This window comes from Podarcis raffonei, chromosome 6, assembly GCF_027172205.1.
Source record: "Podarcis raffonei isolate rPodRaf1 chromosome 6, rPodRaf1.pri, whole genome shotgun sequence".
Lineage (NCBI taxonomy): Eukaryota > Metazoa > Chordata > Lepidosauria > Squamata > Lacertidae > Podarcis > Podarcis raffonei.
In genome coordinates this window covers 80,371,993-80,398,500 of record NC_070607.1, presented here as the reverse complement: position 1 = coordinate 80,398,500, position 26,508 = coordinate 80,371,993, and the positions used below count along the sequence as shown (strand labels likewise).

General features: G+C 42.5%; 1 protein-coding gene across 4 annotated transcripts in view; it reads right to left on the bottom strand.

The window, feature by feature from the left end:
- Positions 1-26,508, bottom strand: part of SLC9A8 (solute carrier family 9 member A8) — a 66,458-nt gene that overhangs the window by 19,299 nt on the left and 20,651 nt on the right. For all 4 annotated transcript variants that reach the window (XM_053394216.1, XM_053394217.1, XM_053394215.1 and 1 more), the window contains exons 4-8: positions 16,647-16,705; positions 9,554-9,637; positions 8,382-8,483; positions 3,713-3,747; positions 469-612 (exon numbers count right to left, since the gene is read on the bottom strand). In XM_053394216.1, the coding sequence (XP_053250191.1) occupies positions 469-612; positions 3,713-3,747; positions 8,382-8,483; positions 9,554-9,637; positions 16,647-16,705 (424 nt within the window). The remainder of the gene's footprint in view (positions 1-468; positions 613-3,712; positions 3,748-8,381; positions 8,484-9,553; positions 9,638-16,646; positions 16,706-26,508) is intronic.

Here is a 26,508-nt window from a genome sequence, read left to right as displayed (position 1 = left end):
GCAGCAAAATAGATGGGAATATGTCTAAGCAAAGAGGAGATGCACTTTTTAAGACTAAACCCACCAGCAGAAGGCCCAGACACACACACTCTCTCTCTCTTTCTGTGTGTGTGTGTGTTACAATGCTGGATAGATCCTGCCTCCTTGGAAAATATTATCTACGAAAAAGAAGGTGCTCTTTCCTTTGATCAACAAGGCAGGTGAGAATGTGGGAGGGAAGCATTCTGTGTGTAAGCAGGGATCAAAGGAAAAAGGCAGATCAGGACATTGGAGGTGAATAAAACTGGAAGGCTGAGACCCTTGGGATTATAAACAAAGCATCAGGTCATAAAGCTAAGTACACTTGGGGAATAGGGCTATTTCATATGTTATCTGGAGGCAAAGGGGGGGGGGTCTGACAGCAAAATGCTGCAGCCAAAAATCACAACTCCCTGACAAGCAAAGAGGAACATTATGCCATGTACTTACTTTGTTAACACAATTGAGACAGCATCGTTGAGAATACTTTCCCCAAAGACCAACATGTTAAGCACAGGATCCACATTGAGAGCATTAAAGATAGCAATGGTAGCTACTGGATCGACAGCGGAGATCAGGGAGCCAAAAGCAAAGCTGTACAAAAAAGGAATAAACAAAAGTGTTAGCATTGTTTTCAAACTATTTAACGCTACTGTACATGTAATAATAAGCATCGCTGAGCAGTCCTGGGATGCATCAATGGATTAAAAAAAATAAATCAGTTTTAACAGGAGTGACTTTTCACACTGGAAGACAACAGCTACCAAAAACTAAGTGGCAATATCCTTTTCAAAATCCTTTTGATCAATCTGTTAAGTGAAATAAACTATTACCAGATCAAATGTGTGTGTCTGTGTGTCACTTTGAACTGATTCTCACCATGTTACTAATTCAAAATGAAGGTTGTGAGCATCCTGGAGCAACCCAGTCAGATGGGTGGGGTACTACTACTACTACTACTACTAATAATAATAATAATAATAATGTTTAAGTTTTAAAGAACAGGGCACTGTTAACAAAGAAAGAAGCAGCTGGGAAAGTTCTGCTACCCATTAACTGACCAAATCTGAGTGAAAACCAGCAGGCATTATCTCGCCAGTGATCATCATAAGCTGAGAAATCATTTACACCTGCTTTTCAGATTTCTCAGCAGTTGCACTTCTGCTTTTGCAAGTACGTATTTTTGATCAAACGTCCCTCATATTTAGCAGTAGTGGCTTGTACCTCCTGGGAGGGTAGGGCAGAAGGCAAGGAGACCAACAGCAGGTGCAGCCTGAGGCAATGGCAGGCATAGCCAACTAATTCTAGTTTTGTCTCCACCCTCCTCTTTGCTGAGATCTACAAGCATAACACAGAGTTGAAGAAGGAAGAAGTTGATAGGCAGTCCTGCTCCTTGGATCGGTTGTAGGTATGAAGGCATGCAAGTGGGGGCTGGTTGAGGGTAGATCCCGCTTTCCCTAAGGGAGCAGTATTTGCAATGGTTACCCATGCCATTTCTCTTTAGACACAAAGCATCACTATTAAGTGATGCTTAATAACAAGCCAACTGAAACGTTATTAATTAATACAGAACAAAGTGGTGCAGATGAAACTAAGGTGACTTCTTATCCACAATTAACAGACTGGAAGGGCTCGATACAGAATTGTGTCCTCCTTCTCCCGCATCCCCTTCCCTCCCTGGCACAAATTTCCACATTAGCCATAGTTGAGAACTGAATCAGCATGGAATGAGCTGTGGTTGCAGGCAGTTGGGTTCCCACCTTTCGAGGATCTGCCAGCCACTCCTCAAATAAGTACCAATTTCATCAAGAGGTATCATTTTGGAGAATCTCTTGCACAAATAATAGATAATAATAATAATAATAATAATAATAATAATAATAATAATAATAATAATAATTTATTATTTATACCCCGCCCATCTGGCTGGGCCTCCCCAGCCACTCTGGGCGGCTTCCATAAAAACCAAAAATACAGTAAAATATCACACGTTAAAAACTTCCCTGAACAGGGCTGCCTTAAGATGTCTTCTGAATGTCAGGTAGTTGTTTATCTCTTTGACATCTGCTGGAAGGGCATTCCACAGGGCGGGCGCCACTACCGAGAAGGCCCTCTGCCTGGTTCCCTGTAGCTTTGCTTCTCGCAATGAGGGAACCGCCAGAAGGCCCTCGGCGCTAGACCTCAGCGTCCGGGCAGAATGATGGGGGTGGAGACGCTCCTTCAGGTATACTGGACCGAGGCCGTTTAGGGCTTTAAAGGTCAGCACCAACACTTTGAATTGTGCTCGGAAACGTACTGGGAGCCAATGTAGGTCTTTCAAGACCGGTGTTATATGGTCTCGGCGGCCGCCCCCAGTCACCAGTCTAGCTGCTGCATTCTGGATTAGTTGTAGTTTCCGAGTCACCTTCAAAGGTAGCCCCACGTAGAGCGCATTGCAGTAGTCCAAGCGGGAGATAACCAGAGCATGCACCACTCTGGCGAGACAGTCCGCAGGCAGATAGGGTCTCAGCCTACGTACCAGATGGAGCTGGTAAACAGCTGCCCTGGACACAGATTTGACCTGTGCCTCCATGGACAGCTGTGAGTCCAAAATGACTCTCAGGCTGCGCACCTGGTCCTTCAGGGGCACAGTTACCCCATTCAGGACCAGGGAATCCTCCACACCTGCCCGCCTCCTGTCCCCCAAAAACAGTACTTCTGTCTTGTCAGGATTCAACCTCAATCTGTTAGCCGCCATCCATCCTCCAACCGCCTCCAGACACTCACACAGGACCTTCACCGCCTTCACTGGTTCTGATTTAAAAGAGAGGTAGAGCTGGGTATCATCCGCATACTGATGAACACCCAGCCCAAACCTCCTGATGATCTCTCCCAGCGGCTGCATGTAAATGTTGAAAAGCATGGGGGAGAGGACAGAACCCTGAGGCACCCCACAAGTGAGAGCCCAGGGGTCTGAACACTCATCCCCCACCACCACTTTCTGAACACGGCCCAGGAGGAAGGAGCGGAACCACTGTATGACAGTGCCCCCAGCTCCCAGCCCCTCAAGACGGTCCAGAAGGATGTTATGGTCGATGGTATCAAACGCCGCTGAGAGATCCAGCAGAACTAGGAAACAGCTCTCACCTTTGTCTCTAGCCCGCCGGAGATCATCAACCAGTGCGACCAAGGCAGTTTCAGTCCCATGATGAGGCCTGAATCCCGACTGGAAGGGATCCAAATGGTCCGCTTCTTCCAGGCGTGCCTGGAGTTGTTCGGCAACCGCTCGCTCAATCACCTTGCCCAAGAATGGAAGATTTGAGACTGGGCGATAGTTGGCCATCGTGGCCGCATCTAAAGATGGTTTTTTAAGAAGCGGTTTAATAACCGCCTCTTTCAGCGGGTCTGGGAAGGCTCCCTCACGGAGGGAAGCATTCACCACCCCACGAAGCCCATCGCCCAGTCCTTCCCGGCTAGCTTTTATAAGCCAGGATGGGCAAGGATCCAGGAGACAGGTGGTTGGTCTCACTCGTCCAAGCAGCCTGTCCACATCCTCGGAGGTAACAGATTGGAACTGATCCCACTCAACTTGACTAGACAGAACTCTAGCACTCTCCCGCCCCGGCCCTGCTCCCACGGTGGAGTCTACTTCTTCCCGAATCTGAGCGATTTTATCTGCAAAAAACTTTGCAAAATCATTCTGCCCAAAGCTTACCTGTCGGTCATGTTGAGCTTATAAATAACGTCAGCCTAGAGGGGGGAAAGCAACGAAAACAGAAGACTTTTAAAAAATTAACTTTTGTGCTTTTACAAAAACTTGTATTTTTGTGCCATGAAAGAGGCATGCGTCCTAGAAAATTCTGACAAACGAGAACACTTACCATCACAGCTCATACATCCTAATTAATTTATATACTGCCATAGTGTGAAAAGCAGATTCTGTAAAAGACTGAGAACACTGAAGACCAGATAACTATTTGGCATTACAGGTTATCAGAATCTTAATTTACTGTTCAGAGAAGCATAAGGAAGCAGCACAGCTTGCTACAGCAATTTTGTTTAAAAAGTGAACCAAAACATGATCAGGTATAGTATTAGACAATACAGTAACCCCACAACTTATGTGTTTATAGCTAAAATTGTCAAAACACACTGGGTTCAATAGCAGGTGGGATTGACAAAGTCCCTTTTCCCGGACACCTGCCTCCTTTCTGCCCTCTGTTTAATTTTTAATTTTTTCCAATGCATACAAGTTAAATGCTAATGAATGTGTCATGGGCTGGTTGGATTCAGAGGAATTGTGGGGGGGAACCAGCTAGGGAATCCCCAAGGGAAGAAGACTCAGAGCCTGGGGTGTGGTGGTGGGATGAAGACAAGTGGTCAGAGGGAGAAGAGGGAGAAGCCTGGGGGGAGGAGGTGTTGGAAGATGAAGAGGTAACAGGGCTTAGTGAACAGGAAGAGTGTGTGGCAGAGAGAAATCCAGAATCATAAGCTGAAGCGGGAAAGGAGGGAGGCCAAGAGGTAGAGATGAGTCAGGCTAGTGAGGAAGCGTGGGGGTCTCTTCCTCTTGCTGTGATCAACTTTGCTCCCCATTGCTCCCCCAGGACCAGTAGAGGCATGAAGCAAGAAGAGCAAAGATAGGCATGCTGGCACAGTCTCAGATTGCCTGGGGAAAACCCTGGAGAGAAGGAGAGTTAGGCAGCTGTGGGAAGGTGGGGACCTTTAGTCTCTGCAATTGCTTCATAGGAGCAAGGCCAACTGAAGGGACTTGCTGTGCTCATTAGACATGGCACTGCTGTGTAGATCCTGTTTTTCTAATAAAGAGTTAACTTCACCTATTCTGTGTGATTTAAAGCTGGTTCGCTTCTGGCAAAGTGTTATTTTGACACCTAGAGAAGGGTTGGTGGAACATTTCCAACTCAAGAGCTATATTTCCTCTTGGCTAACCTTCTGAAGGCTGCATGCCTATGGTGGGAGGAGCCAGAGGCAAGAAGTGGGTGGAGCAAAGGGTGTGACAGAAGTTAACCAAGAAAGTGCCGGGGGGGAGCAGACAGGCAGACAAACCCTCCATCTAGGCAAACAGGGGAATTATGCCCCGTTCAAGTACACATTATTGAGGTGGACACAGAGCAGGGCCAAGGGGGCCTGGCATGAGTCCTAAGGGCCAGATACAGAGGCCTGGAAGGATGCATTTGGCCCCTGGGCCTGAAGTTTCCCATGCCTTCCCTAGAGCACATTGCACAAAATAAAGAGGGCCACAGAAGGCTATATATTGCCATCATGCTTAACATAAAATAGAATAAAATGTAGTATGACATAGAATCATAGAACTGTAGAGTTGGAAGGGACCCCAAGGGTCATTTAGTCCAACCCCCTGCATTGCAGGAATCACAGCTAACATAAAACGCACAAGAGTGGGATGCTAACAGAAATAAATGGATCATAGAAGCCTATGGAGAATGAGGTGGTCAAGAGATGCTTTACTGAGGTGAATCAGAAGACCACAGAAGGACTGATCCCCTGCTGACTACAACAAATGATAAATTACAGAGTGCGAAAATGGGCGGTGGTGGTTTTCTTGGCACATTTGGAATCAAACTGGACCAGACATAAGAAATCTATTAATAGATATCCTGGTATTTCCTTAAAAGGGGAGGAAAGAAGCAGCTACTGACGACAGGAGGGAGATTAGGGTAATAGCACTGAGGGAAGGGGCTTAAGCCTTTTGTCTACACAATTTTCCTAAAATAAATCCTCTCTCCTGAAACTGCTATTTGCCTCATTGGGAAACATGTCTGGGTAAATGCAAGACTTAAACTTGGTATGGGACAATGAATGTGACAATGCTGTGATCGGTGAAGGGGCTCGAATGAGGAGACTAAGCTATCCAATTAGGTTATACAACACTTTTAATGAGGGACGGGGAAGATCCGAATTAATTAAAATATATCTGCAAGGCAACAGTAAAGAGCACATTTGCTTGCAGAAGCATGAGTCGTAAGCAGAACAAGCAAATTACTTGCTCATACTTTGCAATGTTCATAATATAAACAAGCTCTTATACAAGAAACAGATCTGAAGGGCAAAAGCAAGGAAGATGTATGACCACTTGAAAAAGCAGAGACAATGGCCTGGTTCTCCTGCGACATTAAATCGTGGTTAAAATAAGCTATGCCACTGAAATCACAAGCACTACGCGCCTTCTCCACTCCTATTGGGAAAGAAGCTGTGGTCTGGCTTGTGTTACCCGAACCTTGTTTCACTCAAACTACAAGCACTAAGTGGCTTTCCTTGTGGTCTGTTTGGGATGAAACAAACCATGATCCTGCGTTCAGAAAAAAGAATAAGCCAGACCATGCAGAGGCAGATTTAGGGAAGCGCAAAACTCGTTCAGTCGCACTGGGTGCAGAGCCTCAGGGGCACCACAACTGTGAGTTAGACTGGAGGAGCATGAGAGGAAGGGCAGGGGGTGCTGAATTTTGTACAATTGGTTCTTCCTGCTTAAGTGCAGGACCTTGCATCTGTCCCAACTGAAATTTATTTTGTTACCTTTGGCTTACAATTGTAAATTTACAGACATTGCATTGCAATGATTGGTTTTATTTAAGGTGTAAAATACCGCATTTTTCCATTTTTTTGGCAAGCAAATGAAAAGCCTGTCAAAGAACACAACGAGAAAGTGATATGAAAAGTTGACTTATACAGTGGTACCTTGGGTTACATACACTTCAGGCAACATACGCTTCAGGTTATAGACTCCACTACCCAGAAATAGTACCTCGGGTTAAGAACTTTGCTTCAGGATGAGAACAGAAATTGTGCTCCAGCGATGCGGCAGCAGCAGGAGGCCCCATTAGCTAAAGTGGTGCTTCAGGTTAAGAACAGTTTCAGGTTAAGAACGGACCTCCGGAACAAATTAAGTACTTAACCCGAGGTACCACTGTAATGGCTCCCTTGCAAAGACTGCTGGACACATTGCAAAGTCTCTCTCTTTCTCCTCTGTGTACAATGGCCCTCTGGGATGCTGTAGTCTAGGGCAGGGTTGCCTTAACCATGATGCTAGGTAAGGATTCTGTCCCTGGTGCGGTGTAATTAATTACCAGAAGTTCCCCAGTGTGAAAAATTTGCTTTCTTTCCCTTTGCCCTGGGATTTATTAAAAGTCTCTGCAGTTCAGAATACAGTAGTTGCTTAAAGTAGCATAAGGCAGAGGAGCAACTACTGGGTGGTATACAACATTAGTCATACTCAGACTCAGTGAAATCAATGGGCTTAGGTCCACTGATTTCAGTGGGCCTACTCTGAGTATAACTAACATCGGTTATCACCAGCAGTTTCTTTCTCATGTAAAATACCAACATGGTCAGCATGAAAAGCTGAATGCAGTGGTACCTCGGGTTATGAACTTAATTCATTCCAGAAGTCCGTTTTTAACCCAAAGCGTTCTTAACCCAAGGTGCCCATTCCCTACATAGGCCTCCCTCGGCCCCGGAAGTGGATCACGTTCGTATCCCGGGGCAAAGTTCGCAACCCGGGACACCTACTTCCGGGTTTGTGGAGTTCGTAACCCAAAGTGTTCGTAAGCAGGACTGTTTGTAACTCGAGGTACCACTGTATCTGTAATGTGTAAGATGGAGATGATAACTTGTTGAAAGTGCTTCTGAACAGTCAGTAGAGCATGAAACTCTTCATCTCAGGGTTGTGGGTTAAGCCCCACATTGGGCAAAAGATTCCTGCATTACAGGGGGTTGGACTAGATGACCCTCATGGTCCCTTCCAATTCTATAATCCTATAATTCTATGAATGCCCAGGTGGGGGGTGGGGTTCGAGAGAAAAGGAAGGGAATATTCTAATATGCCATCAAGTTACTCTAAAATTTCTGTATACACACACCTATGAAATTTATCTTTAAAAAAAGTATTTTTTTAAAAAAGAATTTCCTCAGCACTTCTGGATATTTCTCCCTTGCTTTTTGCCCCTGTGGGAAGGTAGTTCTCTTGTTTCTGAATCCCTCATGTCATTCAGCTTGGCCCTATTCCTAGATCAACATCACCAAAGATACTTTGATCCTGGTACGATGCAACGTTCAGTCCAAGAGGGAATGTGCATTTCTGAAGGTTGTGTCTGACATTACACTGATCTGCTTGACAAATCAGCCAGAGTAACAGCCCAACCCTGCACCCCGAATGTCATCACAGCCAAGTCTGCTGACCCAAGTCTGCTTCCTAGTTGTGTGTCTGAGATGCCAATCTTTCCAGCGCCACAAAATCTCGTGTCTTCAGCCATTTCTTTCCACAATCCTGTATGTGGGTCAAAGGACCCAGCCCTTGGCAGCGGCCCAATATTTCACACCACAACAAATAGCATGCACTCAGGCGACCTTACCTGACCCAAGAAGTAAATTCCTCCACCGACAATGAAAGCCGAAATTGCTGTCCCAATCACAGAAAACAGAGTGATGGAGCCGATGTTCTGAAAGAAGTTGCCCTAAAAACAGGTGGAGGGGAGGAACAAACAATAGTGAGTTTAGAGAGGACTTAAATCTGGGTGAGGAATCATCTGGGTTCAGATCCGGAACCTGGAAGCTCAGCCTCTGAACGCATGAAGTAATCATAAAGAATAATGTACTGGAGAAGCACAGAATGTGTTTGCCCATGAGTAAGTAAACAGAGCTCAGCCATGCATGGCTAGGATTAGCAGACAGGGCTTTCAGAACCTGGGGCGCTGACTTTCAGGAAGGCCTAGCATCTCATGTTCTTAGAAGCTAATTGCAAAGTGCAGACACTTTTTCATTCTATTAGAGCAAACAAAGAACCAAGTGCTTTCACAACTGTTTGGTTTTAAAGCTGCTGGGGCACTTACATGCCCCATCCTGATGAGAGCAATCAGTGTGCAGAAACAGGGCTTACTCCAAGATGAAATAGATTGTTCCCACCCACCTCGCCCAACAAACTGCCTGTGTAGCTGTTGCAAGGAGGTACAATCTTGGCACTTCCCTTCCTCAGATCAGTAGTGATATGATTATTAAATGCATTTGAGCCAGATGAACCAAGACTAAGGTACTCTCTTTCCCTTACTTCAGGAAGCACTCTGGAATTCTGCCCTGTTGGAATCTTTCTTTAGTGGATCTAGTGGAATCTTGTGGACTGCAATGCTGGTATTGGGCATGGAGATAGTCAGGCCTTGCAACAAAGGACTGAACTAGAACGCTCTTTGGTTTTGACTTTTTTTTATCAAGGCATAAGTAATGAAGGCATGGTAATGAAAGATACAAGCCTCAATATTAGGATCACCCATGTTCTTCTCTTAAGGGCTGGTTCAAACATGTATGAATGGCCCATCACATCATTGAGGTACCATGATGAGAAATCAACATTCTGTCTTTCCCAAGAGTTTCCAGCACTTTAGTAGCTAAGTGATGTGTGAGCCAACCCTCAGATACACTTGACATAAAATGATGAAATTTTAGTGAATGTCTCCTGTCAACTCCAATGTAGCTGTAATCACAGCACTGCCCAAAACACAAGCATAGCTACAAAGGATCTACGATTTCTCACCTTGTGTAATGAATACCCAGATTCAAATATAATTGGCGGAAGTAAAAGAAGGAAAAACATATTTGGGCGAAACATTTCTTCTTCCTGTAAAATACAGCAGACAAAAAGATATATGAGAAGGAAATTTCAAAATTTGTAATTAAAAAGATAGCACATCTGGAACAAACAAACCCAACTCCAGCTTTTTTGAAGCGTCTACCAAAATGGGAATATTTTAAGAAACAAATACACCAGGAAAGGAATTTTATATTAATCTGCCTCAAAACCCACCACGAAGAGGGCTTTGGGACAGCAAACATCCTCAGGATTACCTTTAAATTGCCTTTCATTCAATTGCTGAAAAAAGGAAGCACAATTTGAATTGCTACATCCAAATAAATAGCGAGGGAAAGTGAGCCTACTGTGCCGCAAAAAACTACATTTCACTATGGGAAATACTGAAGCATTCTTATCTTTGGCTTTCAGAATCAGAAATGCAATCAGTAATAAGTGGAACTTTAATATGGATGTGGAACTGTGATGGGTTCTGTCACTGATTGTCACAGATGCGCGCTATCTACATTGACAAAGGTGGCTTCCATACTATGGAAAGTCCTTCTTCCACAGTGTGGAGGCCACAACAGGTGCAGAAATTCCAGGCAGAGATGAGATACAGGAAATACATTGTTCTTGAGGACTTCCGGAGGCGGCGCCTCCGACAATGGCGGATTCCCTCTGATTCAGAGGGAGACAGCTCCGCAGAAATCGGGTCCTACCGCTGCAGCGAAGCGGGGACCCTTTGAAAACCGCAGGCGGAAGAAGCCTGCGGCCGTGGGACTCGGCGGGCACCGTTTGCGCCCCCCCCCCCCCGTTTGGCAAAGGAACCCTACAAAGGGCTCCGGAGTGAGACGGGGGCTGGCGTGGTGCTGAGAGTCAATCGCTACTTCTGCGGAGCGAAGCTGCACAGCTGATGTCGGAGAGCGCTGTCCTTTTTCCTGTGACAATTCGGATTTTAAACAACAACCCATGAGTAGGACAATTGAAACTTTTGGATCAAAATATACCTCTGAATTTGACCCGAGACGGGAAGGCGCAAACAGGAAGTCCGCCTCCCGTTCCTTGTATAAAGATCAAAGCAAAGATTTTATAAGCTAAAAGCCGGATAAATTGAAAGCTTGAAAATTCCTGCATTTTTAACCACCAAATCCCCCCAGACAGCAGGAGGAAAAGGGGGAAAAAACTTGACTTTCTAATCCTGCAGAGAGTGAGTTAAGAAAATAAGTCTCCATTGTCCTTAACCTGGGGACGGAATGACAGGAAAGAAACTGTCGGTGATGCTTGCAATTTGAATATAGAAAAACTGTCAGATAGAATTGGAAAAGGGAAAAAATAATTCCAACGCTGCTTTCTGCCTGTTTGTTTTATATTGAAAGGAAACAAAATATCTGAAAATCGAAAGTAACTTTTTCTTTCTCCCTTGTTGGATACATTTTAAAAATGGATGTCAAAAAGTAACTACCCCCCCCCCAGAGGAAGTCTACCAGTGTGTCTGTTTCAATTTATAAAGAGAACATAGTAACTGGGAAAATCAGACCATGGGACCAGCTCCCTGACCTTGACAGAAATGATTAGAGAGAAAGTTTTATCTGCCCTGGACAAAATACATGATGTGCTGCGACAGCTGGATGAGAAAGTGTCTTTGATGAATCAAAAGATGGACTATATAACAGCTGCAGTCAGCAAAGAGTTGCCAACGGGAAATGCAGTTATAGAAACTGCACAACAATCTACCCAGGAAACTGGTTCAACAGCGCAAGTGCAAGGGCAGAGAAAGATGGAAGAGGTTGTGAATGCACCTCAAAAGACACAGAGACTTCAAGTCCTACATGACCAAAAGTTGCAACACTGGGAGATGGAACTTGGAGGACACTGGCTGAATATTGGATTTAAGAAAATTCCTATCTCTGGTGGGACTGTGAAACAAGTGGAAGATCTTTTTTGGAACAATTACTCTTGGGATTACAAACTAAACACTGGGGAGTGCAACACCGGGGAATGGGACAATTGGATAAAAGGAAATGAAGAATACTACTGTATGGAACTCCCCGGTGATTGGCTCCCCAAAGAGAAAGAGAAGAAAATGCGAAAGAACCCAACAGGGAACAAGGAGGTATGCAACTATAAACAGAAACAAGAAAACCCCCAGAAGGGGCTTGGAAGTGACCTGAGAGCCTCAGATATTAGGACACCTGACTGAGGAGGATATAATGACATAAGGACTGACATTACCCGGAATCAGGAAAAAGGACGTTCGATAAACTTAGAATGAGAAATGTTTTTGTAATGAATCTATATTTATGGAATTAGTGTAACACTAATGAAATTTTAAGAGATGTTGGAAAGGAAGTAATTGGCTTTAGCAGAAAGGTTAAAAGATAAAATTAATGAAATTAATGCAAAAATGAAGTGGTTTGAGTAATAAGGCGAAATAAGAATTTGCAAGAATGGTTTGATTATAAATGAAAAGATGAAGTAATATTATATGGGGATACATAATTAAGGGTAAGATAAGAGGGTATGAATTTGCTGAATAAATTTCTAAATGGAATACAAAGAGGGAGGTGAGAGGAAGTCAGGAAAATAAGTAAAAGAATGGTACAAATTGAAAGGAGGGGTTTTTATTTTTATTTTTTTCTTGTTTTTTGTGTTGAATTTTTGGTTTTTGCATTTTTCTGGTGTTTATTTTTCTTTTTTTGTTGATTCTGTAACCTTTTTTCTTGTTAAAACCTAATAAAATATTATTTTTTTTAAAAAAGGAAATACATTGTTCTTGTAGCTCAGCATCTGCACTGGTTCCTTATAGAAAGTAAGCATGTTTCAAAAGGCTTGCTTTGACCAAGAAGTCTTAAATGCCATGTTTTACAATCCACAGGTACCACCCCTTTCCTAAAGCCCAGTCACGACACCTACCATCAGCTGGGAATACTCTTAATGGCATTTTATTGGTGAACTATAATGGACTATAAGCAGCATGGTCACTTCTTGGTCCAGAGCTAAGAGATTTCCCTTTCTCTGACAAACACTAAAGAAAGAGTGTGCATTCTGACACATTAGATTATATCTGATCTTTACTGAGCATCTGTTTGTGGGGCTATTATGTAACAATGAACGTTCATCCTGATATGCTTGCAGGGTGTTCGTATGTCTTCCCTTCATCATCCATTCATCCCACATTGTTCAAAATTTCTCCATCACTTTCCTAACCGCAAAAAGTCGATTTCTTTTTTCAAGTGGATTTGTAGTGCTAGAGTGACAGAGTACTTTAATCCTCTTTAATTGTTCCAGCTTTATGTGCCTGAACCACCCCCCCAAACACAAAATAGCGGAGGCACCCTAACCAACTCTCTGAGGCTGCATGACCCAAGCAACAGATTCACACTCATTCTTCAGGGGCCATAGAGTAGTAATACTGCATAGTTAGTAGCAGTACTAAGGCTGCTTCCCCTTTTTCTGCCCAAACCCACTAAGGGAAACAGCTACATAAAATACACAATCTATAATGGTCCAGCACTGAAACCTCAAGTGTTTTCAGCGTTGGCTCACTAGCCCGAACAGGTAACCTAGGCACAGGTGGAGATCTCACCAGGGAGAAAGGCAACAGCAAAGGAACTAGTCAATAGAGAGGGGTCAAAAAGAGTCACTCCATAGTTAAAATGAAGGACAAGATAGTGGCTCTAGGGCAGAGTGGGGAATCAAGGAGGGTGTAGTAAGATGTTTTGAAACTCAGAATTGTGGCTCCAGGTCAAATCCTCAAATACTAAGTTATTCAGTGATCCACAAAGCTACACAGGAAGGACTAACAGCTGCTTTTTCTTCCAAATATTGCAAATCTCTGATATTAATATAATTGATGGAGCTTAAAAGCTCACATATTGTGGGTGTTGGGGAAAAGCTTAACTCAGACAAATTGGTTTTAAACAGTCATTTGCCACACTTTCTGTTTTTTAAATGCAGCAAGCTGACATCAGCAAAACCATTTTGTCAATTTCTCATGGCTTTCTCCCGCATTTTATATTTACAAGTGCAACATTTGTACTGGAAATTACATAGGGCTGCAGATTTTTTAAGTGCTGACTTTTAAAGTCCGTCATTCCAATTGAATATCAGGCTTGTAAAGTGCTGATAACCCTTTTTTTAAAAAGAGCTGAACACATTTTATGATTTGAAGTAGACCACATTTTTTATTATGATTCTTAAAAAAGAAATCTAAGCAACTAGGTATTGTTATATAACCATTACAGGTGGGTTGGAGAATTGAATCAAATGGATGGAAAAGGAGATATAGTGATATAAAAGGTGTAGAGAGAATTATCTCATTGTCTAGACAGATTATTTCCTGTTTCACAGTGAAGAGCTATTTTGCACCAGGGGGGAAGTGAAAGCTGCCCATAAAAATAGAGAAACCCAATACTTTAATATAGTTGGGATTAAGGACCAGGGTGTCCATCCCAACCCTAATGTCAAAAACTCTATTATAGCACCCACCTTTTACAATGCCCACCCCCAGGTAATTAATGAGGTGGAGACAGTAATCGCTTTTAAACACCTCTTAATCCCTTCCCAAAGCCATCAAAAAGGCCATCCCCACATCCTGTGGCAAGGCAATTCCATAAAGTAATGACGTCTGCCGCTCCAAGTAAGATCCCCAGCACCTCCAGTTTAAGGTAACAGGACCACAAAATATTTCTTGGGAGATTCTGGAGAGCTGCAGTTAGGCAAAGCAGACAACACTTAGATTAGCACTGATCTGTTTGTATGCAAACTTCCTTCCCTAGCTGTTTCTGAAACTAGACAAAAACAGAGTGGGTCAAAGCACTGTGTAACTGCAGCAGCCTGTGGTGGGGAAACTGAAGCCCAAGAGATGCTTCTGAGATATAAAAAGTAGTAGTTAAAGGTATAAAAGAGCATGGGGCTGGTTGGGAGCTGGCAGTACTTAAAGCAGTGGTGGGAAACGTTCAGCACATAGACAAAACTTGGCCTGCCGAGGCAGTTTTCCCCAAACCATGCCCAGTTGCCCCACAACTTATGACTTATGTGGCACCAAACGTGATGTCACGCGAAGCCGTGAATTCAATCCTGCTTGGTTCAGATGCACCAGCCGGTCCCCGCTGGTGTGGCTGGTGTGCCAAAACAGGTAGGGTTGAACCTAAGTGCATATGCCTTAAAGGAACATGCTGGACAGTTTTTAGCTACTGGATTTTATTTTTCATTCATTGATTTGGCTCGTTTTTAGCAGCATTTCCAGGTTGGCTAGAGATGAAGAGTGCCCAGTTAAGCTATGTCGGAACCGTAAGTGACAACTTGTGCTGCCTGCCGGTTGGCATGCATATATATGGTATGACAAGGTAAAAATTCATAAAGGTTTCAAAAACCATATTGTTAGGAAAGCATTATACAATGTTTGGATTCGCTATAAAGATTTGTTGGAAAATAAAACCCCTAGGTGGTTGTCACCAATGGAGGCTAAGGAAGTTAAAAAACTTAATATGGAATCTAAATGGCCAAAATATTGGGAAATTATAGAACAAGAAGGTAGAAATGTGAAATTACAGAGTTATGAGAAACTGAAGTTTAAAGTAAGAGATTGGCTTCATTATTATCAGATAAATGAAGTTTTTAAACTGGACAGGAAAATCGGCTTCCAGGTGGAAAAGTCAAAGTTAGAAACAGAATTGTTAGAACCCAATACTAAGAATTTGTCAAGAATGTACAACTTGCTGTTGAAATGGAATACACAGGATGAAACGGTTAAGTCAGCTATGATTAAATGGGCGCAGGACATTGGTCATGACATTATGTTTGCTGACTGGGAACAGTTATGGACCACCGGTATAAAGTTCACAGCATGTAATGCCTTAAGAGAGAATATTATGAAAATGATTTATAGGTGGTACATGACCCCAGTCAAGCTTGCAAAAATTTATCATTTGCCCAATAACAAATGCTGGAAATGTAATGAAACTGAAGGTACTTTCTACCACCTTTGGTGGACGTGCCCAAGGATTAAGGTCTTCTGGGAAATGATTTATAATGAAATTAAGAAGGTGCTTAAGTGTACCTTTCATAAGAAACCAGAGGCTTTTCTCCTGGGCATGGTAGGCCAATTGGTGTCAAAGAAAGATAGGACGTTTTTTATGTATGCTACAACAGCAGCAAGAGTTCTACTAGCAAAGTATTGGAAGACACAAGAACTACCCACGCTGGAAGAGTGGCAGACGAAGGTGATTGACTACATGGGACTGGCAGAGATGACGGGCAGAATCCGTGACCAAGGGAGAGAGACGGTGGAAGAAGATTGGAAGAAATTTAAATTTTATCTTAAAAATTGTTGTAAAATTAGTGAGTGTTAAAATGTCATGGGTAAAGCATAGCAGATTTGCAGAGATAAATGATTGGACAAGAGGAAAGAAAAGGGTTAAAGAAAGGAATTTATAAGTAATTTAGATCAGGGGTTGCTGAAAAAGTTTAAAATAGGGATGCAGAAAAGGGAGGCATGGGGAAGTCGCTGAAATTGGGTACATGAAAAAATTCATGAAATTATACATGTTTCTATGTTTGTTTGTTTGTGTTTGTTGTTTGTAATGTCTTATAATATATGTTGAAAAGCCAATAAAAATTTTATAAAAAAACAAACTTGTGCTGCCTGCCTCCTATCCTCTCCTGCATCTGGGCAGGAGGGAGGGAGGGAGAGAGAGGAAACTGTTGAACTGCGGGAAGGAAAATGAGCTGCAACTAGAAAATTATTAGGAATGGGACACACATCTCTCATAATGATAAAATCTGTGTGGCAGGGGTGAGGGTAGGTGCAGGCAACTGCATTCCCCTTTCCGAGTCCCCTGGACTAGCCCAATGCTTCTTAAATGGTGCTGCCCCAGGCAGCCGCTGTTGCTACTGCTTCTTTTGTTGGGCTGGGATGACCAGTGCAAGATTCGTCCTGCTTCAGGGATACAAAGCAAGGAACCCTAAGTGGCACTTCTTTGGCTTGCTCAAATTAAGCGCAGCATAAAAGATATGGTAAAAAAAAACCAAGAAGTTTAAAATGTTGTCGGAGTACCTTCCAGTTGGCTAGCTTTTGAGCTTCTATAATTTTTATAAATGCTCCCATGAGGATACCTAAAAGGAGAAAGAGAGAAAAGCACAATGTGAAACGTGAAAATCAGAGTGAACTTGACCCATCAGAGTGTTCAGGTGCTCAGTTTTGTGTAAATGGGGAACACAAAGATTTAGGGTGGTGTCGCCTCGCCTAAAGGACAATCCTGTGCACATCGCAACTATGACTCAGCCCACCCCAGCTCCAAAACACAATTCCACAATCCAGGCAATGATAATACATTTCATGCAAATACAGTTGTACCATTCCATTCCAGAAGTCTGTTCAACTTCCAAAACGTTCAGAAACCAAAGCGCAGCTTCTGACTGGCTGCAGGAAGCTCCTGCAGCCAATCAGAAGCTGCGGAAGCCCCGTAGGATGTTCAGCTTCCAAAAATAGTTCGCAAACAGTCACTTCGGGGTTTGCGGTGTTCGGGAGCCGAAAGGATCGAGAACTAGGCTGTTCAAAAACATGACTATCATAGCAAGATATAAATGGCAGCATATTGACACCATGGGGTTATAAAGCTGGCTAAGTCTGCACACATAGCTTATCATTGTCCATTTCATTTAGATACCTATTTAAACTGCTTATATTAATGTATAAACATGATTCATGGACTATTATTGTTAACGTCAGCTGCCGATGGATTTTTATTGCTGTTGTTGTTTTCAATCGACGTCAGTACAGATTCAGTGAGCTTTGCTCATCCTCCTCCCCTTTCCACCCATTTTCCTTCTCCACCTATGTTTTTAGGCAGAGTACAAAATAGCCAGGGCTCCAGGAGATGCATAGCCTTATGGTATTCCCTGCCACCTCATATCCAGGAAATCCCTGCAACCCAGAAGGAAAAAAGGGAGGCTAAAAGGAGATCTCTTGCCCTCAGTTCCCCTATTGCAAACTTGAAACAACCACCTGGTAGCCTGACTGCAGAAAACAACCTCCTGCTTCAAAACATTTAGCAGAAGAAGAAGTCATTGTTCTACTGGATTGGTAATGCCTTGGTTTCTCTTCCTTAATAGTTCATTCCTTCTTCCTCTAAACTCTCAAGGAAAGAACCTTCTAACTCCTCCTTCTAACTTAGTTGTTCTTAAACTTTTTTCTCTGGGCCACACTTTCAGAATAAAAATTTGCTCGCACCACACCAATTTTTCATTGATAAAAAATGCATTGGAAAACAAAAAGAAACAACTCCTCGCAATGCTTGATTTATAATATAGAACACAACCACTCCATAATATGAACACCCAGAAAATACAAAACAATGCAACTGCATAAGAACATAACTCATTCCCAAAATATAATTATAAATGAGCCTCTTACATGTGTACTTTACGTATGCAGACAAACTCAATGAGAGGTGTGACCTTGTTTGAGAGGTGATCTCATTTATCTTAGATCTAATTTGAAACAAACTCTCATATCCTCATCAACACAAAGAAGCCTCTCTCATTTCTGAACTTTCATATTTCTGAACTATAAAAGTTGAAAACTCCTGTTCACCCACAATATGTTGGACAGAATTGCAGAATAGCCAATATTCTTGCTCTAATTTGGAAAAAATATCTATCCATACGCTGTTGTATCTGTCTGTCTGCTTGTCTGTCTAGCTACACAAAACTACACTACACAACACTATTTAAATGTTTCTTTGATTGTCCTTGAATCTTCCCACTACACTTGCCATCCCCTTCTGCCTCACCTTTTGAGAACCACTGTTCTAACTCAACTGAGATATCTACAGGTCTGTCTGGCATCTATAGTTTGTACAAGATTCCACCCTCTCCCCACATAAGTGAATTCACGTAAAGTGGGGGGCACCCTCTAATCACCGTTTTGGCCACTCTATCTCTTCAATCCACACAGAAAATACTGCATCCCCAAATATCCACAACTAGAACTGAAGTTCTGGGGCTGACAGGAGGCTGGAGGACGCAAGGGAAAGCAGCTACTGCTGCTGAGCTACCCCACACATCAGCTGTCAGGCGTGGAGGCTGAGCAGCGTAAACAAAGCCCTGCTGCGCCTCTGATCTCTTTGGGCTCTGGGGAGAGTCTTCTTGCAAGCCATGAGGCCTCTCTAGCCCTCTCCCACCATTTCCCGGTTTGAATTCAATCATTTATTTATTTCCTGATGCTGCTTGCGCACGAGGCAATCACACATAAGTGTGGGTGGGAGAATGCTTGGATTTACCTCAACACAGAAAAGCATGTGTTAGGATGCAGGAGCAATTCTTTATTCTAACTCTGGAAGATATGGTTTAAGAACTGGAAGTGAGAGTTTGGAAGGGTAGTTTTTTAGAAGAGGAAGATGCCACTCTGACCTACAGAAGTGATCAAAAGAGCATCACATGAACTGCTCCTGATGAATGTGTTGTAACGCAATATACTGTGAAAATATGAAGCTTGTTTGTCTTTCAGGGACAACCTTCTAAGTATAGGATGAACCCTTAAAAGATTGCAACGAAGGGGGGGGGGAAGAAGTGCAGCTACAAACCAAAAAGAAAGCAGTGTGTGATGCAACAGAATTTTTCTCTTAATCTTTTAAACACAGGAATAAGAAGAAGCCCAACTTATATTTACTTGTGGAAGGCATTTCTTTTCCAGCAGGCCTTTGGGTAACTCTGTGTTCAAGACTGAGTTGTTGCATTATTTTGTGGATTTTCATTTTAAACAGCATTTTTGTTTTATCTGCTTATGCTGTTTGTTGTGATCCACCCCAAGATCACATGTGACGAGGCACAGGTTATATAAATCTTACAAATAAAGAAATAGTTGAGAAGCAGAAGCTATGAGGGGCTGATTCTCACTAATTCCAGCAAAGTCATCCTTCCTCCAAGGAACATACAACCAAAACCAGTCAATCAAATGGAACAGTGTCAACTTAGCCTTTTCCAATCTACCACTTTCCAGATATTCATAGAATCTTGGAATCAGAAGGGACCCCAAGGGACCCCTATAATGCAAGAACCTTTTGTCCAGTGTGGGGCTTGACAACTACCCCTTCATTTCAGAATTGTAGGCAAGCTTTCCATATACCCTGCAAACTTAAAACAAGTTAGGCTTACTTTGCCTTTAAAAATTGTTAACAAGGCTTTGGTCACGTTTGCATTTCATAGGCTGGAAGAGAAGACCTACATTTCCAAACTTGACAGGCCGTGTCGAACAGCTCAATCTATTTCCCACAACCCACAGTGCTGAGAAGAGTTTGCTTTTTTTTTAAATTAAGAAGTCTTATTAAATCAGAGAGATTGCAACTGAAGCATTTCCTAGAACATGATGCCCTGCAGGCATTTCCATGGAAAGCTACAAAGGTATGCATGTAAAATGGGACAGGTGAGCTTATTTTGGAATGGGTGCAATCTCCTAGCCAGCAGGAAGGATGTGATAAAAAGCAAATCCACAGGAGAAACCAAGAATATTGCTTAAACAATAAGATTCAGCAACTGATAGGAAGGTATCTGAATTTAGCCATGTAATCTTCTGCCTAGTCACTGGCTGGCAAGCTTTTATCGAGAAACAAAACGAGAGACAACTTGCTCCAAACAATGTTTGATGTGTCACTTCTGCACTGAGTGAACTGTGGAAAATGTCATAACATAGCTGATTGCTTGAAATCTCAAGAGTGACACATTTTCCGTAACTGTTCATAATTAATGCTTTCGTTCCCCATACACATTTTACTTTATTCTCTTATGTATTACGCATTCATCTGTCGAAGAATAGAACCTGCTACATTAAGCCTGTTCAACCAATTTTCAAACCTGCTGCTAAACACACACACTTTGACATACCAGCTGTTATGATACCAACTTCTTTTGTAAGCTTTTCAGAATGCTCCAAAACATATTTAGCCTGGGACAGACCAGGATGTGGATAGGAGACCAAGTGCAAATCCAACATAGGTTACCACAAATTCTGCCTCAGGCAAACCTAAAAACCAGCCAATTAAAAAAACCCAGTAAAATCAATTAAATACTTTCCATCAACCACATTAAAGTGGTTGTTGCTTTTTTAAAAAGAGGGACCAGCAAAATTCACAAGGCAGAGGTTCAGAAACAAGATCTGAGTGCTTAGCAATGCTCATCACAAAGGAAAGAATTAGAAGGCCCTCAGTTGTTCTCCAGCTCAGATTGGAAGCCAAATTAGAGAAGAGTTCTCAGTTTACCTCCTCATTCAGTCCCAAAATAGCTGGTGCAGAGCAAATAGTGGTTACCGCTGAGTAACTTCTTGCCTCAAGGAGTCTACAAACATAAGTTTTGATGGAGGAGATTCATGGGGACCAAGCGGGCTTTCTCCCGAAAAGGCATTTGTCGGATAACGTAAGGAATATAATTGACATTTTGGAGAAGTTGGAAGTGAACATAAACACTAAGGCTGTTTTGATATTTGTGGATGCCGAGAAAGCCTTTGACAATATATCTTGGAGTTTTATGTTGAAGAACCTCCGGGGGATGGGGGTAGGCCAAGGGTTTGAAAATGGTATAGGTGCAATATACTCTGAACAGAAAGCAAAATTAATTGTAAATAATGTGGTCACAGAAGAGTTCAAGATTGAAAAAGGGACACGTCAGGGGTGTCCTATCTCCCCACTACTTTTTATATCGGTCCTGGAGGTTTTGCTTAATATGATTAGGAGGGACCAGCTGGTTAAAGGGATTCAGGTCGGAGTTAAACAATATAAACTGAGAGCATTTGCAGATGACCTAGTACTTACATTACAAGAGCCAGAAGCTAGCACGAAAAGAGTTTTGGAAATAATTCAAGAGTTTGGTCAAATGGCAGGATTTAAATTGAATAAGTTAAAGACTAAGGTATTGGAGAAAAATTTAACACAGGTCGAAAAAGAAAGGTTTCAGAATGAGACGGGGTTGACTGTGGTTAAAAAAGTGAAATATTTGGGTATAAATATGACAGCTAAGAATGTGAACCTATTTAAAGATAATTATGAAAAAACTTGGACAGAAGTGAAAAAAGATTTGGAGATTTGGTCAAACTTGAAGCTTTCCTTGTTAGGTCGAATTGCAGTTATAAAAATGAATGTATTGCCAAGAATGTTGTTTTTGTTCCAAGCATTACAAATAATGGATAAAATGGACTGTTTCAAGAAGTGGCAAAAAGATATATCTAAATTTGTCTGGCAGGGCAAGAAGCCCAGAATTAAATTTAAGATATTAACGGATTCAAAGGAAAGAGGGGGGTTTGCCCTGCCAGACTTTAAACTGTACTATGAAGCGGCAGCTTTCTGCTGGCTAAAAGATTGGCTGCTTCTTGAAAATACAGACATTTTGGATTTGGAAGGTTTTAACAATATTTTTGGGTGGCATGCATATTTGTGGTATGACAAGGTTAAAGCACATAAAAGTTTTAAAAACCATATTGTCAGAAAAGCACTATTAAATGTCTGGGTCAGATATAAAGATTTGCTGGAAAACAAAACTCCAAGGTGGCTGTCGCCAATGGAAGCTAAGGCAGTTAAAAAGTTAAATATGGAGTCGAAGTGGCCAAGATATTGGGAAATTCTGGAAAAGGAAGGGGACAAACTGAGATTGCAGAGTTTTGAGAAATTAAAAGGGAAGGTGAGAGATTGGTTGCACTATCACCAAATAAATGAAGTGTTTAAATTGGACAGTAAAATTGGCTTCCAGGTGGAAAAATCAAAATTGGAGACTGAATTGTTAGAATCCAGTACTAAGAATTTGTCAAAAATGTACAATTTGCTGCTGAAATGGAACACACAAGATGAAACGGTTAAATCAACTATGATTAAATGGGCTCAGGACATTGGTCATAATATTTTGTTTGCTGATTGGGAAAAGTTGTGGACCACCGGGATGAAATTCACGGCATGTAATGCCTTAAGAGAAAATATTATGAAAATGATCTATAGGTGGTACATAACCCCAGTCAAGCTTGCAAAGATTTACCATTTGCCTGATAATAAATGTTGGAAATGTAAAGAAAAGGAAGGCACATTTTTTCACCTTTGGTGGACGTGCCCGAAGATTAAGGCATTCTGGGAAATGATCTATAATGAACTTAAAAAGGTATTTAAATATACCTTCCCTAAGAAACCAGAGGCCTTTCTCTTGGGTATTGTCGGCCAAGGGGTGTTAAAGACGGATATAACTTTCTTTATGTATGCTACAACAGCAGCTAGAATACTCATTGCAAAGTACTGGAAGACACAGGATTTACCCACACTGGAAGAATGGCAGATGAAGGTGATTGACTACATGGGCTTGGCAGAAATGACGAGCAGAATCCGAAACCAGGGAAGAGAAGCAGCGGAAGAAGAATGGAAAAAGTTCAAGGACTATCTAAAGAAATATTACAAAATTAATGAAAGTTAGAATGATGTTGGACTGGAAAGTAAATGGTTACTATTAGCAATGGTTAAGACAAGGAGAATAAGGAAGATTAGCTTAAATTTAAAGTAAAATAAGGGAAGATTTGCTGAGTAATCGATTAGAATCTGGAATACAGAAAAGGGAGGCATGAGGAAGTCGGGGAAGAAAGGTATAAGAAATTAAGATATGAAATGGTACTTGTTTTTTGTTTAGTTTCTGTTTTTGTTTGTTTATGTATTTGTTGTTTTTATGTTATGTTTGTGTGGTTATAAAAACTGTTTAATAAAAAATATTTTTTAAAAAAAGGAGTCTACAAACATAGGAAGCTGCCTTTTGCCCATCAAACCCAGTGTTTGTACTCCTGGGATCTCAAGCAGGATTCTGACCCATCACTTAATACCTGACCCTTTTAACTGGGTTTTAAGTGGTTGAAACTGGGACCCTCTGCATGCAATGCATGTGCTCTAGGATGGAGTTAAGGTCGCCCAGCTATCCCATCCCCCCAGCTACATTCAAAGCTGCAGCCTCTTTCAAATATCCCCATTGATTTCAACGGGGACTTTGGACTGGCTCGTAAATAAGCTCAGCAATTTACAAATTCTGAGGGAAGCGGCTGGTTTTATTTCTGTGCTAACCCACTGTGGTCCATGAGGAACCATTCCTAGTAATATTCAGTAGTAACTGCACCATTACAGAGCACTAGAAAAATTTGCACACAGAGAGGCTTAAGAGGGCAGAAGCACAGGAGACTAATGGGATTAGCACTTCCACCACTCTGACTAGAATAGAGATCTTCAATGGTCGCCTTCTGCAATACTGCAATGGGATATCTTGAATGCAGGGGGAAAGTGTATTCAGCTGAACCAGGGCAAGCCCAAGACTATTTGCTGCCTGTGGAAAAGGACAGTGTAACACTACAGCCCCAGTCCACTTACAGAAGGCAACAGGACTAGCAACCAGCACCGGCCCATGTGGTGGGAACTGTTTTTCCAACACTAGCTTCACTGCTTTATACATGGCTGGGGCTGGGTGGTGGCAAGGCTGGGGCTGTGTGTATGCCCCAACAGATCCAATCTAACACTCCTGCCAATGTAACTATGCAACTCCAGCTACACCCAGCTCAGGTACGTAGTGGCGACGGTGGTGTTGGGATGGTGGCTCTGCCCCCAGCACGTGCACCACTAGTGCTGCCAGCTGAAACTTAATGCAACCTCCAAAATGGGATAGCATCCTCCAGCACACCTAAGGCAGCGTACTAATTATGGTGACCAAGGATAGACCATGTGGATACACCAAGAACCTGCCCCCTGAGGCAGTCACCTCCTTCTGCCTAATGCTAGGCTGACCCTAAACTGGACCTCTTAGGATGATGGCAAAATTATAACCAGATTACCTTGCAATGTTACCAATGGTAAGGAGTTTGGGAGGAAGAAACTACAGTAGTACAAGGAAATAATAACAATAAAAACCTGCTTCTAAAACAAGCTCTTAAATGATAATGAATTTTATCCCCTGAAGGTTATGCAAATAACTCATCTTGAGCACAGAACGTAAGCATTCCTGGCATGCAAATTTGGATCTCTTTGGCAGAGGGAGTTCGTAACAACCCTTATTGTGAAACACGGTTGGACCCGGAAGCCCAATTTCCAGTAAAGAGTCGGGAGGGAAAAGAAAAACTCATACCCTGCTTATTCAACAAGTAAACTGTCAGGATCCTGTTGATACAACACTAAAAATGTTACAACATACAGGATTCCTGAGGAAACTGAGAGGAGAACTTGCCCGAAACGTAATCCTTGCATTCCTCCCTCCAAATGAGATTGCAATCAGTATGAACATAAGACTCCTACTGAAGGAACTTCCAGGAAAATTCGTGCAAATAAAAGTTAATAAGAAAAAGGAGAACTTGATGCTCTCACACTAAGGGAATTAAACAAAATGCTCCTTTGTTTAGAATTAAAAGTTGCTTACATCCCGTCTTCCATATAACTGTCGATCAAGATAGTAAACTCAGCAGAATATGTCACGTCTGTTCTATAAGATAGATAGATAGATAGATAGATTCTTTATTGTCATTACACACGTGCAACATTGCACAAGTGCAACGAAATTGGATGCCATCCCTTAAAAACAACAAAAGCAAAACAACAACAACAACCAACAAACCACATTCCAGCCACACCCACACCCATCAATCTCCCAGGTCACACTATCGAGTTACAGCATTCAAAAGGGCCACAGCTCTCGGGTAAAAACTGTTTTTCAGTCTATTTGTCCTTGACTTGATGTTTCTATATCTCCTGCCAGAAGGCAGTAGTGCAAACAGACTGTATCCCGGGTGAGATGAATCCTGCAGGATGTTGTTTGCTTTCCTAAGACAACGGGAACCGTACAATTCTTCCAAAGATGGGAGAGGTTGACCAATAATCCTTTGTGCTGTGGTTATGACCTTCTGGAGCACCTTCCTCTCCCTAGCTGTACAACTGGAGAACCAAGCACAAATACAGTATGTAAGAATGCTCTCTATGGAGCCTCGGTAGAAGGACACCAGCAGTCTCTCACTCAGATTGTTCTTCTTTAAAAGTCTGAGGAAATAAATTCTCTGCTGGGCCTTCTTCACCAGAGCAGTGGTATTTGCGCTCCAAGTCATGCCCTGATCGATAGTTACTCCCAAAAACCTGAATTCCGCCACCCTCTCCACCCGTTCCCCATTGATATGCAAGGGCTGAATGTCCGCCTTTTTTTTCCTGTAATCCACCACTAATTCCTTGGTCTTAGCCGTATTAAGAGCCAGATTGTTCTCTCCACACCAAACACAGAGCCGCTCCACCTCGTCCCGATAGGCGGACTCATCCCCTCCTGAAATGAGCCCTACCACCGTAGTGTCATCAGCAAACTTGATGATTTTGTTGCTGGAATAGGTGGCTGTACAGTCATACGTATAGAGAGCATAGAGCAGGGGACTCAACACACAACCCTGTGGTGAGCCGGTGTTAAGGCTAAGGGCTGTGGACATATGTGACCCTACTCTAACCCTCTGAGAACGTTCTGACAAAAAATCCAAAACCCAGAGACAGGTGGAGTTGGAGAGTCCAATCGCCTCTAGCTTGGACACCAGTCTATGGGGGAGGATAGTGTTAAAAGCTGAGCTAAAGTCCACAAACAGCAGCCTCACATAACTCCCCGGCTGCTCCAGATGGGACAGAGCAGCATGGAGAGTGGTGGTGATAGCGTCCTCTGTGGATCTATTTGCCCTGTATGCAAACTGGTAGTTGTCAAAAGTTGATGGAAGACAGGAAATAATATGACGGCGCATCAGTTTCTCAAAACACTTCATGATGATTGGAGTCAGTGCAACTGGTCTGTAGTCGTTCAAACTACTGATTGTGGATTTTTTAGGCAGAGGGACAATAGTTGACGACTTCAGGCAGGGTGGGACAATAGACTGGTGTAAGGACTTGTTGAAGATCTTAGTAAAG